The sequence below is a fragment of the Typopeltis vanoorti genome, chromosome 6 (assembly GCF_054136105.1).
Source record: "Typopeltis vanoorti isolate ZY-2024b chromosome 6, IOZ_Tvanoo_1.0, whole genome shotgun sequence".
Lineage (NCBI taxonomy): Eukaryota > Metazoa > Arthropoda > Arachnida > Uropygi > Thelyphonidae > Typopeltis > Typopeltis vanoorti.
This window is the reverse complement of record NC_143554.1, coordinates 154,340,340-154,359,398: the sequence shown is the minus strand read 5'-3', so window position 1 is coordinate 154,359,398 and position 19,059 is coordinate 154,340,340. Positions and strand designations below refer to the sequence as shown.

At 35.5% G+C, this 19,059-nt stretch overlaps 1 protein-coding gene across 2 annotated transcripts in view; it reads right to left on the bottom strand.

Annotated features, from left to right (window-relative positions):
• LOC150106116 (uncharacterized) overlaps nt 1-16,083 on the bottom strand; it is a 50,292-nt gene extending 34,209 nt beyond the window's left edge. For both annotated transcript variants that reach the window (XM_090393857.1, XM_090393858.1), the window contains exons 1-2: nt 15,674-16,083; nt 5,825-5,981 (exon numbers count right to left, since the gene is read on the bottom strand). In XM_090393857.1, coding sequence (XP_090249983.1) covers nt 5,825-5,981; nt 15,674-15,699 — 183 coding nt within the window. In that variant the 5' untranslated portion in view covers nt 15,700-16,083. The remainder of the gene's footprint in view (nt 1-5,824; nt 5,982-15,673) is intronic.
• Between the last annotated feature and the right edge of the window lie 2,976 nt (nt 16,084-19,059).

The window sequence follows — 19,059 nt, the reverse complement described above, 5'->3', positions numbered from 1 at the left end:
CTCTCTCTCTCTCTCTCACACACACACACACACACACACACACACACACACACACACACACACACACACACACACACACACACACACACACACACACACACACACACACACACACACAAAGTACACCTTCCTCGAATAAGTAACATCTTTCCATAGCCGTGATGACCATTAAATACAGTCCAGTGTAACAAAGCACGGATACATATTGGAGACTGAGCCAGTGGATGAAGGATAATTTTGCTGTCCCTCGTAAACGATGTTGTATTTCATTGTGATTTCTGCACTGGCATACCAAGTTTCAAACATAAAAAGGCAAAAACTTAGAGTATGCCAAAGCAATGGAGAAAAATATTTAAGAATTAAAAAAAAAAACTGAAGGTAAAAAATTAAAATAAAAAAAGAAGGTAGAAAAAACATCAGCAGGTCACATTACCTGTTGATGTTATAATGAAAAACGAAACAGTTTAAGTGGACCTAGGATAGTCATGTAAACAGGACATGGAAGATGGATAATCTTTACTATAGTTTGAATTGGCAGATAGACAGGGTCAGAGAGAGAGAGAGAGAGAGAGAGAGAGAGAAGGTGTTGAGACGAAAAGATATGGGATCATAAGAAAAGCAACAAACAAGTGGATGAAGATGTTAGTTTATTTAATGATATTGATTCACAACACAGAATAATAAGGTAATAATCATTATTTATCAACTAAGCTGATATTTCGCTGGTATTATATTCAGCATCTTCAGAGCACAAGAACAGTTTGTCAGTACAAGAAACAACAATTTGGTATAACAGTGGGACTAGTTTAAAAATAATGTAACGGACAACACAAGGAACTAAAATTCTAATTAGGCACCATCTATTGTTGGATAAAAAGATAGAAATCTTGTATTAAATTGATCTTAAAATGACTGTCTCCCAGATTTTTGGTAAATTTATACAGCAATATTATTTAGGTTTGGAGTATGTTTTAAAGCTGCTGTTAGCTCCAAAAACAAACTCTCTGACCTATAATGACTTCGGTGTAGCACTTTTGTTTTCTTCTATTTGATCCCGTGTGAAGGACTATCCAAGGCATGTTCTGCTAGACCCGACTTGTCATAATGACAGTGCCGAATGTATTTTTTATGTTCTCCAAAGTGGATGTCAACGGCTCTTCCTATCTGTCACTACTTCCAATCTGCCCTTCCTAGACACTAAACACATGACTTTCTGATGGTTCATTATCTTTTTCTGTTTACAGAAAATCCGCACATTCAGGGAAATATTTGCACAAACATTCACACCATGATCGAGCTTAAGAATACGGTATCCTAAAAACTCAGAGAACCAGAGCTGCCGGTTCCATTGGCAATGCTCTTATCACTGAACTCATTTACTTGCATCACAGTGTTTTAGCCAATGGCTATGATTCCCATAGAATAGAAAGCAAAATACTAAATGCCCTTCAGAAATTCGCTCCATTGCACACAAGAGTACAACAAAGCTATTATCATCCCATGCATTCAAGGCACATCGGAAAAAGTATTTAGAGTACTTAATAAATATGTTCGTGTCAAATTGGCAACTCTCATACGTTCATCTAAGAACAAATTCTCTTCTTTATCACATCCAGGAGTATAGGAAGCACCTTGTTCTTGTGAACTGCCTTACTATGGACAGACCCGGGAAGAACCGTTGACATTCGCCTAGAGAACATAAAAAAAAACACGTTCGGCACAATCATTATGGCAAGTCAGGTCTAGCAGACCATGTGCTTTGAATATCGCTTCACAAAAGATCAAATAGAAGAAAACAAAAGTGCTAAAAAGAAGTCATTATAAGTCAGAGAGATTGTTTTGGGAATCATCATAAGCTCTAAAACATACTACAAACCTAAACAAATATGGTTGTACAAATTTATCGAAAATTTCGAACGCAGTCATTGTAAGATCAAATTAATACGTACTTGTTTTCACTCTTTTTATCCAACAATAGATGACGTCTAAAACTTTAGTTGCTTGGACTGTAGTTTACATTTTTTTTTTAAACTGGCCTCATTGTTGTTGTTTCGTGAACTGTGAAAAACAGTTTTTGTGCTCTGAAAATGGTGGAAATAATACCAGCTGAATATCAGCTAATAAGTTAACAAATATTACTTATTTTCTTATTATTCTTTGTTGTGATTCAGTGTCGTTAAATCAACTAACACGTACTCTCGATATATCAGCCTTTCTACTGGATAAAGATGTCCTGAGAGAGAAAAATGTGGAAAAAATTTGGGAGATGCATTTTCCCAGCACTGAGATTAAACAGGATTAAACATCTCCAATATATTTTTTTCACAGCAGTATATTATTTTGATCATAATTTCTTCTCATTTGACCCAATTCGTTAAGTTGTGGTAGAACAGAGAAGTATTCGCATTTTTTTTTTAATTCTTCGCTATTCTGTGATCAAAGCATTGCATTGATTAAATAAAAAAAAAAAAAAAAAGATCACTTATAAGCACAGGAACTTGTATAAGAATCTCATCTTTTCCTTCAACAAAATCTAACTTTCCCAATAAACATAAGAAGGTATTTCGAAATAACTTGTTGAAGCCTGTTTAAGAATATTTTTCTTTCAAATGCATTACTCCGTTGTGTGTGCGTGTGTTTAACTCCCACTAACGAAAACGTGTCAACTATAGTACCGTGGGTCGACTAAGGATTTTATTTCCTACTTTTATTCATTTTATATATGTTTGTGTATTTCATTTATTTTTTATATAATCTAGAAAACCTGTGTTACAGATCACAAATGCAATTTATTAAAGCAAATTTATGCCTTCAAAGTGAAGAGGTAGTCTCACACCGGCCGATGAAATTCATTTCTCTCCTTTTCTTACAGCTACAAAAGTATGAAAAAATCTATAAACAGATTTTGCAAAGGCAAAAATATATGGTAAGGAGAAATATGCTTGGAATATTTCTCCGAACAACAAATGTGGGCATCTCAATACTGTTATCGAACTTGTGAAATATACAGTAAAACTCCTTCTTTACACTTTTCAGGGGACTGATGGAAAAAAGTATAAATAGCAGGAATTGTAAAAAATCATATAAAAAAGGCCAAAAGATGACTTACTGCTATTGTGTGATTATGTGAGTCTACATATCGATTATAAAATTTCATAACTGAAAATAAATGGATTTACTATTACAGTATACTTACATTTATCTATTTAAAAAAAATCTTTAATTGTTGATTGTTTTTGCTTTTCGTTTTTTTTTTTTAAAATAGGTCAAGCATTCTCCAGAATGCTTGACCTATTTTTTTACTATCGTGTTCAAAGTGGACACGGAGAGTCCAAGACATTGTGCTAAATGCACACGTTTTCCGGCATGCCAATCTACACGTCGCAGAATTGCCATCTTTTCTTCTACCGAAATACATTTTCTGTCTTTTTTCTCCATGTTACTAACATGGATAATCCACCACCGCAACTTGAAAGCAACTTTCATACGCTAAATTTACGTAGCAGAAATTCTGCAATATCAATTCTTACTGTGATTGAAAAATAACGGTAATCCTCATCACAACATCACTGCTGCAATCGTGCAAGCCACCGTGATGGTGGAAGCGAAATTACAGCCGAAAGCAACGCCATCTGGGAACAGAAATGCGCAGATTTCCGCAGAAATCGATTCGAAAATCAATATTGCCACTCGAGGAAAAAAAAAACGCAAATCACGGGAAATAATGTCCACGTCAAGTTGTTAATGGCGGGAAAACAATATATCGTGCGAATAGGCCTTAAGACGGGACCAACGAAAAATGACGTTAATGTCAGGAAAATGTAAACTGCGGGAACGTAAAAACGGGGTTTTACTGTATATTTGTGATACATATCGTAAGCAAAAATAAAATAAATAAATAAATAAAATAAAATAAAATAACTTGTAGCAAGTTTGGTCACCTTTGACCCGTAGTCTAGTAGCGTTAACTACGGTAGATGACGAAAGGCGTCCTAAGAAATTCTGAATCCACATCAAAGTTGCAATACTGTATAAAGTTCCTCGAGCTCTTAGCTCATACTCACGAAGGAATGAGGACCCTTTAAATACGAAACATTTCACACGAACAACCGTTCGAATGCGGCGATTTATCTTTCGTTGTCTTCTGTTGAGTTTTGAATGTCGCATTCTTGGTAGTTCTAGTTTTATATATTTATGTAGAGACCACACATTCGATTTCTTCCACTCTTTTTTCCCCCCTACTTATCTTCAGAAATCTAATATTTATTCTTCACATTTTACCAATCTCTTCCGTCACCTGTCACGGATGTGGCGTTCGTAATTTATACGATTTATTTTAGTATAGAAATATTTACATTGGAGCTTGAAATAACTGCAAACTTCAAGGTGAACTAAAGAAAATCAACATGAAAGAACATTCTTTTAAAAAAACGTGTTGACTCCTATGGTATAAGAAAAAAAATGTAATCTGAAGATATCTGGAGAAGCAGAAAGAAGTCTACTTATGTTTTATTGAGTACACAAAGGCCTTTGACAATATACAACATGAACAACTAATCAAATGCATCAGAAATTTAGAAGTAGATGGTAAAGATACCAGATTACTGAGAAATCTATATTGGGAGCAAACTGCCTCAATAAAAATATCAGGAGAAATCTCGGAGGAATTCCCAGTAAAGAAGGGTGTCAAGAGGCTGTTTTCTTTCTCCTACAGTGTTTAACCTCTATACTCAAAATACCTTCCAGCAATTAGAAGAATTTAAAGTAGTCAGCATAGGAGGCAGGAATATAAACAACTTAAGATATCCGGATGATGCAGTACTGCGAAATTAGAAAATAGCTGAAAATAAAAAATATCTTCAAAACCAACTAAAAGAGACGCTGGCGCTAAGTAAAAAATATGGACTTAATTCTAACTTCAAAACAACCAAAACCATGCTGATAACAAGAGAAAAATTGAAAATACCCGATATAAAAATTAAGATCAGAGGAAATACTTTAGATCAAATAGAGAGTTATTTATATTTGGGTCAACTAATTACAGAGAATGGAAAGTGTGATAAGGAAATATTAAGAAGTATAGAAATTGCTAGATCAACCTTCATTAGCATGAAAAACATTTTGACCTCAAGGGAAATTCCCACAAAAACAAGAATTTGGGTGTTCAAATTCTACGTATGGTCAACACCGCTATATGGAGCAGAAACCTGGAAAATATCAAAATATTGTGAAAATAAACTAAACGCCTTTGCGATGTGGATCCTCAGAAGAATTCTTAGAGTCCAATGGACTGCCAAAAAAACAAAAAAAAACTAATTTAGAAATATTAGAGATGATGGGAGAAGATAGGAATCTGTTGAAAACCATTAAGAAAAGGAAAACCACCTACCTTGGTCACATACTAAGGCATGAATCCCTACAAAAAGCAACACTTCTAGAAGGAATGATACAAGGAAAATGAAGAAGAGGAAGACAAAGAGCAGATTGGATGAGAAATATTAAGGACTGGACCTTTTTGTCCTATGAAGAATGCAAAAGTGAAGCACAAAACAGTACATGGTGGAAGCTCATGGTAGTCAACCTCCTGGAAGGAGATGACATCTAACAAGACAAACTGAAGAGGACTCATACGAAAGATAAGCTTCGCGGTTTCGTGCGTATCTTGATTCTGCATTCGATTCGAAATTCTCTCGTGCGGGCTTCGTGATTGGTAAAATAAAATACGCTTATAATTACATGCCGAAGACGTCCGATTACTCTAGAAATTAACAAATGAATATTTCGTTTGAACTTTCTGGTAGAGAATTTTTTTTAATCTTTTTACCTTTAGAGATTCCTTCAGAATTTCTTCTCCACAAAAATAGCATTCCACTAGTCTTTTTGGACATCGCTCATCGAGGTGAGCACTGTAATTCTCAACGTTTACTTGAGCAAAACAGTGCATGCACTGACGCTGACGAAAGTAATCAAAGGTGGCAGTCCTGGAGAATATAAAAATGAAATCATCCTCATGCAAAGATAGAAATATCTCAGTATTAAATGGTAATAAAGGATAATTTTTTAATTAAAATGAAAGAGATTTCTTCCTAACGATGCCCACTTCGGCCATGCGAGCAATATGAGTCCCATAAAAGTGACTATTTTGTCACGAGAAATGTTTAAGCATTTACGCATTTATTTAGAGGTATACTTTTAACAAACAACACTGATGCACTAAACAAAATCCATTTTTAAAGGATATGTCCTAAACCACCGGATCCGACTAACCGCTAAGATTTATAATTACAAAATAGATGTTCTATTAATTGTTTATCAACCATACATTACACTGTGCGACAAATGTATCTAATTCAGATATTTCAAATCATTAGATTAATTTTATTTGCATTAAATATATATTTGTATGTTATAAAACAATTACGTTTTGTCTATTAAAGAAAACACTCAATTTTCTTTAATTTCACTGTAATGTTTGCATTATGTAATTAATTTAAACAAATGCGATATCAAACATGGAACGTATTGTATCGCATATTCATTAATATGTGGCAAATAGGAGAGATATTGTCTTTGTTTATGTAAGGGTGAAAAGGGTAATATTTATCGTGTATATCAATTTGTATACATTATAAAAAGGGACGAAAAAAAAAGTGGTATCACTTCTCTGATCGTCATGCTATGGAGAGGCCATTCACTTTCATACCATATTGGGATGACAACTTTTTTTGGTAGGATGCTAAACGAGTCATTTACACATGACACTGCGAGATATTGTGAGATAAAAATTCAACTGCAGCTATGAAATCAGGAACAAATATGAAATTTCACATAAAAAAAAAGGCAGTTAGACATGAAATGCTATTCACCTGAATTATTTGCAGCTGTCTTAGAAGAAATTTTAAAAAATCTGGAATGAAACAGAGTCAATTCTTTTGTCTTCTACGTGCAATTATTGCAGTTTCATTTGTTCCATGCCAGTGTGGAATATTATATTCACGAGTCTCAGAATATAGAATTTAATTTTTCAAAATGTGTTAAAAGATCTGTTAGTCCTCTTCTTCTTCTTCTGCAGCTTTTCCCACTTAAGTAGGGTCTCTGTTTGTAGTGAGTCTCCTTCACAATTTTCTGTCTTGGGCTGTAACCACATCCAAGTTCTTCATCCTGAAGTCCTCCTTCACCATTTCCCTCCATCTGCATGACCTTTCTTCCCACATACTCGTCTTCACTCTTCATCACATGACCAAACCATCTCAACCTTGTCTCCTGTATTTTTGCTCCTAAGTTCGTAACTTTCACCGCTCCCCTTACATAGTCATTTCTCAGACGATCCTTTCTGGTCACACCACACATCCACCTAAGCAGTCTCATCTCCGCTACCTCCATCCTGCTGATGTTATTTTTCCTCAAGGCCACAGTTTCCATCGCATACGTCATAGCTGGTCTCACTACTGTCCTGTAGATTTGCCTTTTAGTTTGATCTGCAACCTCTTATCACATAGCACTCCAGCCATCTCTCTCTCCAGTTCCTCCATCCTGCTTGTATCCTGCATCCCACTTTTTACAGCCATTCTATCCTCTTTCACTGTTGAACCTAAGTATCTAAAGTCCCTAACCTTCCTGATTACATGTCCTTCCTGCTCCAGATCTGTCTCCTTGCTGCCATCCACTTTGCAACACATATACTGTGTCTTACTTCTACTCAGTCTCATACCTCTCTCCCAGTAGTTTCCTCCAACTTTCCAGTTTAGCTGCCACTTCTTCTCTTGATTCTGCACACAGCACGATGCTATCTGCATACAACATAGTCTAAGGCTGTTTTTCTCTCACCTCCTCCATCACAATATCAAATAGGAACGGACTTAATGCTGACCCTTGATGTAAGCCAAATGTTACTGAAAACTTTCTGTCTCTCCCTGGCAGGTCCGAACTCTTGGCTTCACATTTCTGTACATCTCCTGCACCAGTGTGACATATTTCCCCTGGACCTTCTCCTCCTTCAGACATCTCCAAACTTCTTGCCTTGGCACTCTATCATACGCTTTCTCCAGATCAATAAATACCAGATGTTGATCCAGTTGCTTCTCTCGAAACTTTTTTTCATCATCTGCAGTAACCCAAAGATAGCATCTTTTTTCGATCGACCAGGCATGAAGCAAATTGCTCCTTTGCAATCTCCACCTCCTTCCTCAGTCTTCCATCAAGAACCCTTTCTAGGATTTTCATTGTTTGGGACATCACCTTTATTCCTCTGTAATTCTTACAGTCTTGTGCATAAAGTACTCTTGTCCCCATAGATGGAGACAAGAGTACTTTCCCTCCATTCCTCGGATATATTTTCCTGTTGACAAACTTTTATTAACCGGTCCCACATCAATTCCCTCTTTCCTCGGTGCCTTCCATGCCTCCACTGGGATCCTGCTAGGGCCCACCGTTTTTCCATTCTTCATCCTCTTCATGGCCTCCTTCACTTCACTTCACTCTACTAATGTTCTGCACCATCCCCTCATAAGGCTCCCCCATCTTCTCTTTCCCATCATCAATGGGTCCTTACATTTTCTTCATTCAAAAGCCCTTCAAAGTATATTCTCCATCTGTTTCTTATATCCACATCCTTCCTTAATACCCTTCCTCCAGAGTCTTTGATCTGCCTCACATGTACGATGTCCTTTGATGCCTTATTTCTATATTTTGCCAATCGGTAAATTTTTTCTCTGTCCTTCCTTTGTTTCTGATTGATCATAAAGGTCTAGATATGCCATGGCCTTCGCCTGTGCAACAACTCTCTTGGCTTCTCGCTTTTTCTCTCTGTACTCCTCTCTGTCCTCTTCCACTCCTGACTCATCCCACTTCTGCTTTGCCTTCCTCTTAGCTGTCACTTCTTCTTGTACATTATTATTCCACCACCAACCTTCCCTCTTCTCTCTAATCTTTCTAGATGTTGCACCACGCACCTCGATTGCACAGCTCAGGATTACTTCTGAATTATGTTTCCACCAATCTTGTACATTTTCCAGTCCATCTGAAATCCTCTCTAACACCCTCTCCCTAAAATGGTTCCTCACACTCTCTTCTTTTAAGGGAAACCACTTAATTGTCTACCTCCCATGGCTTACAGCTTACAAAGGTTCTTATCTTCGACCTTATTTAAAGTCTGCGCACAGCAGCGAGTTGCTGCGCCACTAAATATAATCTGTATTGAAACACGTGTAAGAAAATGCAGTGTTGCCTAAACTTCATAGTATGTGAATGTAACTTGTTTGAGAGACAATAAACTATCACATTATTATAATGATTATTTTGACTTTTACAGAGCGATCAAAAAGTTGCCCACATCATAAAATAAACTTGAATTATTCAATATTATTGTCAAACTTTATAGAACTAAAATGATAGAAACAAAGCTTATAACCGTGGCTTCACAAAGGCAAAAATTAATAACATTACTAATGCAAAATGGCAGCCTCATTCTTGAATATAAGCACGTGATCAGTTTACCAAATTGGAGGCAACTCTTCGAGCATACTTCGAGCATACAATTACTGACTGTTAGTTAGACAGTTATATCGTATTAAGGTACGGTGTAACTGTCTACGCAAACACAGCAAACATTCACTTATCAAGTTTCGAAAAAAATGCACTTAAGAATCGTTTCAACGATGCTTTTGAGACCAATACACACCAGGAAATAACCGAAAATTCTAATGGCAAAACACTAAGACAAAGTCCCTTATGACTTCCAAGCAAGAGTGCAGTCAAGAGGACTGGAAAAATGTACTTTTTAGCGATGAAAGTATGTTTTGTGTGTTCCATGGTCATCAAGGGATACGTATTGCGTTTTAAGCAAGAAGCATTTGATAAAGAATGCATGAAAAGTTCGGTGAAATTTGTAACCTCTCTCATGGTATTGGGCTTGTATGACCGCAGAGGGTCCAGGTAGACTGCGTATTGTGTACGAAAGGGTCAATACCAAAGTGTACCAAGAAATTCTTGAGCACTTTATGTTAACGGCATTGGAAGATTTATGTGATGGGATTTCCTTTTTCAGCAAGATTCAGCTTCTTTTCACACTTCCAAGACCATCACTAGATGGCTCAAAGAATCGTAAATCAATGTAATTCCTTGGCCAGCAAACCAGATTTAAACCCTATTGAAAATTTGTGGGGAGTTATGAAGAAACGTCTTCAAGAAGTTGCTCCAAGGGGACAAAAATGAACTTGTTTCTAGTCTGCAGATAATATGCGTATGTCGATAAAAAAGACTGTAAACCGCTAGTAAATACCGTATTTTTCGGACCATAAGATGCACTGTTTTACATAGAAAAAGCGACTTAAAATTTGGGTGCGTCTTATGGTCCGAAGGTAACATTAAAATACGAATCTTTACACTGTAACGAAGCTGTTAGCAAAGTTCAATTACTGGCAATATGTTAATAAAATTAGTAAATACGCCACCGAAGGTAGGTACCTAAGTTATCTCGCTGCATTCGGGTAATCACCGATTTAGAGCGTCAATAGTCATTAGTGTGTAAACATATGTGCTTTTCTACGGTTCATTTGAATTATTTTTTATAAGTCGTTAAAATTTTTATTTTAAAATTAAAAAAAATGAGTGTAAAACAAAAAAAGACTTTCATATATCGTGAGTTATAAATTAAATGTGACAAATTATGCAAAACAATATGGAAATAGAGCAGTAGAAAGACATTTTGGTCCACCACCAACAGAAAAAATAGTTAGCGAGTGGAGAAAACAAGAGGAACAATTAAAACTGTTATGTAAGCACAAGAAAACATTCCGTTCGCAGCTAGAAAAATGGCAGAATTAGAAGTGCAAGTGAAAAATTGGGTAACAAATCATCAAAACATGAGAATATCTGTTTCTACGAAAATGATAATTTTTGGAGCGAAACGATGGGCAACTGCTAATGGAATTTTAGATTTTACCGGATCACCGTCTTGCTGCTTTAGATTTATGAAAAGACACAGGTTATGCATGCGTACAAAAACCACTCTAGCCCCAAAAATGCCGGCTGACTATGAAGCTAAAATGATAGAATTCCATAGATTTGTCTATCAGCGAGAAGGAAATTTAACTTTGAGCTTAATCAAATTGCGCACATGGATGAAGTGCCTCTAACTTTTGATGTTCCTTTAAATCGGACAGTAGATTCAAAAGGCACCAAATCAATAGTGATCAAAACAACAGGTCACGAAAAAACTCACTACACTGTAGTTTTAGCTTGTTGCGCGGAACAAAACTACCCCCATTTTAATTTTCAAGAGAAAAACGTTACCGAGAGATGAAATTCTTCGTGGCATTACCATCCAGCCTTTATCTTGAACGTGGATAATAATGCCACGAAGAATTTCATGAAATTATGGAGTGCGTTGTTTAAAAAGCCTGCGATGTTCGTGTGGGATCAGTTCAGAGCGCATAAAACAGAATCAACCAAGAAACTTCTAAAAGAAATGAATATAGAATTAGCTGTCATTCTTGGAGCCTTACAAGTCAATTGATATATAAATCTATTAATAAACCATTCAAAACTTTTATGCGGGAAGAGTGGAACAAATGGATGGCAAAGCCAAATCACGATGTTACAGCAACAGGACGTATGAAACGGCCAACAATTTCAGAAGTATCTGGGTGAAAAATTCATGGGAAGCTGTGAAAGAAGAGACGATTATAAAGTCATTTAAGAAATGAGGGGTAAGTGATGCGATGGATGGTACCGAAGATGACGCAGTTTTTGAAGGGAGTGACAACAGTAGTTCAGATGAAAGTAATACGAACGATGACATTAACGAGTGATAGTCCCGAGAGTGAAGATGAACTGAATATTGCTAATACAAATGATTGTAACAATAAATAAAAATTAAGCAAGAATTTGTAAATATCTTTATATAATAAAATATTTTTTTCTAAAAATCGTCTCATAAATTTGGGGTGCGTCTTATCGTCCGAAAAGTACGGTATTATACCCAACCGTTTACCGATGTTAGTGTGGGGTCATAAAAGCTAAGGGTGATGCAGCAAAGTGCTAATTATCATGTTATTCCCCTTTGACTAATTTTTATGCATTTATTTTCTCATTAATCTAATATTTTGAACCGCGTTAAAATTATTCTAAAAATTCATATTCGATAATAATTATTTTCTATGCAATCAATTAGAATTGCAAATCATTCGACACATTGTCTTTGATTATTGTAATTTTTTTTTTATTCGGAGGTTATATAAGTAAATATTCTGAATGATAATAATAATATTCAAAAAGTTATTCTTAAATTATGAAGTATGTATATATATGTTCTGTGAAAATATAATATGTGAATTGTATAAATATAAATATTCTGCATGATGGCCAACCTAAAAAAAAAATGCACCATAATCATATCATCTGTCTTCTGTAACTGTAAACTATACTTGCAAACCATTACTATCAGGGGAGGTTCGTGCATAGCCACTGCGAAACTGTAGCACCCCCAATTTTTCTCGATACATAAATATATTTATTAATTTATTTATATTTTCTTGTAATATTTAATTTTATCATCAACAATCCTATATAATTCTCTTATTATGTATAAAAAATAATAAAAATCCATCTTGTAACACTTAGGAGGGCGCTAGCAGCACTGGATTTACCACAGTGTCATATTGCTACAGTACGCGGCAAGTATATGCACGTCATAGTGAGATGCGAGCTGTTAGCGTAATACGGCACTGTCCGTCGCGCAGTTCCACTGTTGTTTATATGCAGTTTGCGACAGTAGTATTGTTCGTTGTGCTTATCGTGTTTACTCCGTCTCTTTAAATATTTGTACATTACAATTAAAGGATTTAATTGTAATGTCCAAAAACTGTAATTCAAAATTTTTAAGTAATTTTGAATTATACCAAACTGTATAATTTTATCGATAATAAACAATATTTTTCCATGTTTAATTTTTTTTTAAATTTTTACCATAATTTTAATATTTTATCCAAACACGTATACACTGTACTTACAGTGTGTATGTATTTCGAAAGTTGGAGCATCCCCACGATTTCAAGCCACGAGCCGCCACTGATTAGTATGATTGTTATTATTCTGTAATATGATTTGTGCACTATGAAAATTATAACGATATAAATTGGGATCTAAATGAATCTCATGGAAGAACTTATAGAATATGAATGTCATTTATTTGAGAGGTAATAAAGTGTTATTGATAAAATTAAACAGACAGACAGACAAAAAAAAAAAAAAAAACCAGCAGCAACAACAATTTTTTTTTTCAATTATTTTAGAAGGAAAACAATATATGCTAAGTTTTTAAGCACATCCCCTATAAAATTTAAACTTTGAAAGTGGGTAATAGCTTTAGGTATCCACACTGCCTTCGGCACGAGTTGCCTTGTTATATTCGTATTTTACTGGCGATGTCATTTCTATACATTACAATAACAGAGAGTATGACTTGCGTGTGATGGAAACTTTTCATTGGTCTTTGTTTAAGTATGTTTTTGTAAATAATGTCACGCAGCATAAACGTATTGCAAAATTTGATGTCCACGATTGTCCTCGTTTGAAACATTAGTTGTAAAACTTTGTATACATTCTTAATATTTTTTATGTTTTTGAATAAGTTTCAAGGCTGTGTGACATTATTTACAAAAACATACTTAAACAAAGACCAATGAAAATGACCATTTTGCCACATTAGTAATTTCATTGTTTAGTTACACAGAGATAAAGTAACTATGATGCTAATGATTTCCACTAAATGAAACTAGAACTCTATTGTTTACCAATTATTTTTGCAACAATCATGAAAAATACTATTTTTGTTCAGTTGGAAATTACCTTTGGACCAGTCGAGCTGCATCTAAACAGGGATGCTCTACATGTAATATATTAAAATAAGTGACTTTGGCAACGATCGATTTATCTGAAATGTCATCGATAAGCTTATTTACATTTCCCTACAGTAAATTTTTAGAATGGTATGAGTGTTATCCTCTTGACGCCGTGCCTGAACATGCTAGGAATAAAGAATTCGACGGCCTAGAAAATTCAGGAAGCATTCTGATGCCGACTTCAGCTTTGGAACAAAACATAAGGGAAAAAGGAGTGCCCATGATGTTTAAACTGATAAATGTCGCTACCAATCGTATGACTTTTTGCGGAGTTTCTCATTTTTTGTCTATACCTAACCGAGTATTTCTACCTCGATGGATGATGCGAAATCTTCAGATAGAAGATGGCCAACGACTTTATGTAGAAAATGCTACTTTACCACCAGCCACATTTGTCAGATTTCAGCCAGCATCTGTAGCTTTCTTGGACATCAGTGATCCTGTTGCGGTACTCGAAAGGACTTTGAGAGGACATATTTGTTTATATACCGGCGATGTCATTTCTATACATTACAATAACAGAGAGTATGACTTGCGTGTGATGGAAACTCAGCCGACGAATGCCGTGAATATTTGCAATTGCGACCTGAATGTTGACCTCGATCCACCCCTTGATTTTCACGAAGCAAAGGTTTCAAAACCTGTTGAACCGGTTCAAAATGATCCTGATGATTTATACGAAGATCGGCCAATGTTCTACGCTTTTTGTGGCAAAGGAAGGCAAATAAATGAAAAAACTCCCAATCTTCCTGATGTATCTCCTCCCAAAAGAGCCAGAAAAAGAGGCATTCCAGATTTTGATTTTCAATATGGATCCCTCAAGTTCTTTAGAAAGGAAATTCCAAAAGAAGCTAATGCGAAAGATAAAAAGAAGAAATCTGCATCTAAAATGGTTAAAGCTTTTTCTGGCGAAGGATATCACTTAGAGGATATGTCCAAAGAGGATGCACCCAATAAGGATTCGGCCAGTAACGATTCAAATGATAATATATAATTTGCGGAAATTAGAATTGTACAGTGAGATGAACTATTAAATTGCTTGTTCTTAGTTCAGAATTATTATTATTATTAATAGTAAAACCACTACCATCACTCAGGTTGAAACAATACGATACCTTGGAATCTATTTCGATGCAGATATGAACTGGAATAGCCACATAAAGCATCTACACAACAAACTCCGAACAATAAGTGGCAAACTCTACAGGTTAAAAGACATAGTTCCCACAGGCCTAAAAACACTAATATACAAAGCACTATGCCAAAGTATACTGAGATATACGCTATAATATCATGTACGTGCTATGCACTACAAACTAAATAGATTAATGTCCTTACAGTACAAAATGATAAAACTGATCTTTTGGGAACAAAGAGAAAATAAGGACCTTATAAACATTGCAATGTCAGAACACAAAAAAATACTGACAGCAAAACAGTTATGTCACTATGCAGCTTTGCTAAAATATTATTTTCATATTATGTGTGTGTGTGTGATTTTTGGATTTTGATTTAGATCACACACACACACACACACACACACACACACAGAAAATTATATTTATTAGTGCTTTGAGAAAAAAATTCAGTTTATATGTTACGGAGCTAAGGAATGTCTAAACCTGGAATAATTAACTACTATTTATTAATTAGGCTTAGCTGTTAAATTTAAAATTTTTGGTTAATTACTAGGCTTAGCTAAATTAATCATTTCTACAGAGTGACTTTATCATCTGCTTTAGAAAAAAAATTATATATATATATTTACTTACGTTTTGTCGGAATAATAATTGGCCATTTGGATGTCCTCTCACAGGTGTGATTAATTCTAGACAGTTCCTTTTTAAATACTCGCAAGAATCAATGAAGAGCATAAATATATTGATCTGAAGACTGCAACAGGGGCTTTTTTTTCCTTCTTCTTTCGGTGGAGATCAACAGTCGCATGGACACATTTTAGGAGCGCAGCGCGCATGCTTTAATGTTTCGTAACTGCGATGGTTCAAAAGTTATTTGGACAATTTCGTCGTTTGGTTTCATGCCTGGTTATGCATGAGAAGAATTTTCCAGAAATTTCCACATTTACGGGGTAGATTTGGTTTCGTAAAATGCTGCAGATCGCCGACCGGGAAGAAGTCACATGCGAAAACGGCACTGCATTTATCTGCTCGCTCTAGTTCTGTAATCGTTCTGCTGTTCTCATTAATACATTGAGTTTTCACAGTTTCAGCGGCTATTGAAAATAATTATTCTTTCTGCTTTTGTTCTAATTGGACCTTACCCGATGTAGGAGTATTATCTATACTCGTAGATAATGTCCTACTCTCTTATCTATACTGAACAAATTAGATGAGATAACTATAAGTGACATTTCATTATCCTTCCTGAGTTAGCCTTCTATTGAGTTAGCCTCGGGAAGGGAACCGAGGCAGTTCCGTTACTCCATCCCCATTCATGTGCCGTCTCCTATCTAGGAGGTTGACAAACATGATGTGACTCATGGTTAACTACGGGTGTAACGACATGTGGTCAGGACCCTATCTCTTCCACATAGTTCCGTTACTGCAATCCCATCAGAACTCGTAAAGATCCTACTAAGTCGTATCGCTGAGTGCTAAAATGTGTAGGTATGTTGTGTTATATTTAAAAACTAATTTTAATCTGTTACAAATTATAACATAAAATTACTGTACACAGTACTCTAATATTCGGAGAGTTAGAAGACTACTTTCAGGAGGTCCATTATTCACACAATACCCACACCGATCATACGTCACCTTAAATTCCCTTAAATTGCCGACGTGGTTGGCCGAGTGGTTAGCGTATCCGCTTTCTAGGCAAAAGATTGCGAGTTCGAACCCTCCCATGGGCATAATAAATGTTTGTGAAAATACTAGTGGTGTATATCAGGCGTGGCCAACTTCATTTTATACGAGAGCCAATATATGATGAGTGGTAGCGTCACGGGCCGCACACTTTTAGACAGAACTAAAATAAAAATAAACTCTGCATTTTTTTAAGGCAATAGTTATATGTAGGGTTACCATACGTCAGCATTTATGCGGACATGTCCGCATTTTGATAATGAAAATATCTGTCAGCGTACATTTTCGAAAAACACCCGTTTTGTCCGCATTTCTCTGGGAGCATTTTAGATTTATCTTGTCTTTTCTCCTGTGTTGGTAACATTGCGTTAATAGTTAAAATATATAATTACTTTCCAATATACACTGTCCGTGTGGAGTCTCTCAAGAAGTTCTGTGAGTTGGTGGATATAGAATACTAGCAACTTTTAAATCACAGTAAAACACGATGACTATCTTTGTACCCTGCTGTTCAAATACTAATTCAAATGTATCCCGCCCTTAAATCATTCTTTTTATTTCAAAATAGACCACCAGCTGTAATAAAATAACTTTTTGAAGACCCTTTCAGTGAAATCTATCTATGGCATTTGCAGTCTCTAATTGGTGTGTTCCATTCACATATTAGTAGGCTAGAGAAAGAAGACAATTCCCTTATTGATGTAATGGAAATACTATATTCATTACATGATCTTCTGCAGGAAAGGAAAAATGAACATTTCGTACCATTGAAAGCAAAGGACATGTTGAAGTAAATGAAAAGTGATGGCTTCAAATCTGGGGTAAAAAAAGTTGTGGTATAATGTGGAAACACTCTATGTGGGGTGTTTATACTATTTGAACATATGGATGCAAAAGTTTAATGAATTTTCCTGTTTTAAGTGGTTAGTTCTTAAAGAACTCTCCTGGAAAGTGTAGAAGAATGTATACACTTCTTGATGGAGCGAGGCGTGCAAGTTGATGACAGCAAATGTTTTGACCAATTTTCCAACTTGAAGAGATTTGTTGCTTCATATGATGGAAAAGAAGTGTAAAGTCAGAAAAAATGGTGTGACTACACTGAATTCTGCAAAAGTGAAGAACAGTACAATGAAATTGTAAAGATGGCTCAGTTTCTGTTTGCAATTCCAGGTCACAATGCCATCGTTGAAAGGCTCTTTTCATTAATACAAGCTCAGTGGACCAAGGAAAGAAATTGACTTACCATAGAATCTGTGAAAGGACTTGCTGTAATTAAATTTAATAGACATTTTACATGTAAAAATATGTTCGACTATTTGTGTCGAAACAAAGAACTGCTAAAGAAAATTAGGTCTAGTGAAATATATGCATGGGCTGAAAAGTAATGTATGTAGTGTGATAAGTCTAATTCTTTTTCATGTAGGCCTACTCTTGTTTCATAAGACTTATGATGACACTTAAAACCTCATATTTTTGCGTGTTCTAAAAAGCATACTCATCACATCTAATTAATGAAGAGCTTACAAAGGTAAAAATTTCAAACATATATATTTATTTTTGTGTTAGATGTTTGTGTCCGGAACGAGTTGGTCAGGCAATAGGGTGTCAGCATTTTGGCATTTTAGAATATGGTAATCCTAGTTATATGTATCGAATTACTATATTTGATAAATCATTTTACTACTGGAAGAATAATATAAAATACTTGATTGATTTAAATATAAATATAAGTATAATGAAACTGATCACTGTACCCAGAGCAGAGCAAGTGACTTTCAATGATGCGTTACTCTGGAGCGCATAGAAATCTACCACTCTCACTACTACAACTCGCACAGAGAAGCAGTAGATTTTATAAATTGAGTAATCTTTTTAAAGCAATTTTGATTCCGTGTTGAGAATATAAATTGTTTCCGTCATCAGAAATAATGAATATAATTAGTATAACAATCAGAAAATATGCGGTTGAAACTAATAGCTAGATTGATAATACATATAATTTAATATAGTATTTATCTTGCCGCGGGCTGAGCGAAATCACGTTGCGGGCCACATGCGGCCCGCGGGCCGCCACCTATGGTGTAGATGAAGCGGTGGAGACAGAGAGCTGTAGAGTAGGTGCACTCCCTCGATGAGTCTTTGGACTCCCTGGAGGTGTCCTCTAATAACAATCATAAATTCATTCACTGACGAAGTGCTCACAACCCTGGCAACTCACTTGGTGAATGGGTGGAAACTTATTCACTGCCTTCCAAGAAAAGAAATCGATATTGCCTTGAAGATTCTTCTCGATCCTAAAATCCTTGCTAAGCACACACTTATAAAGTTTTCAC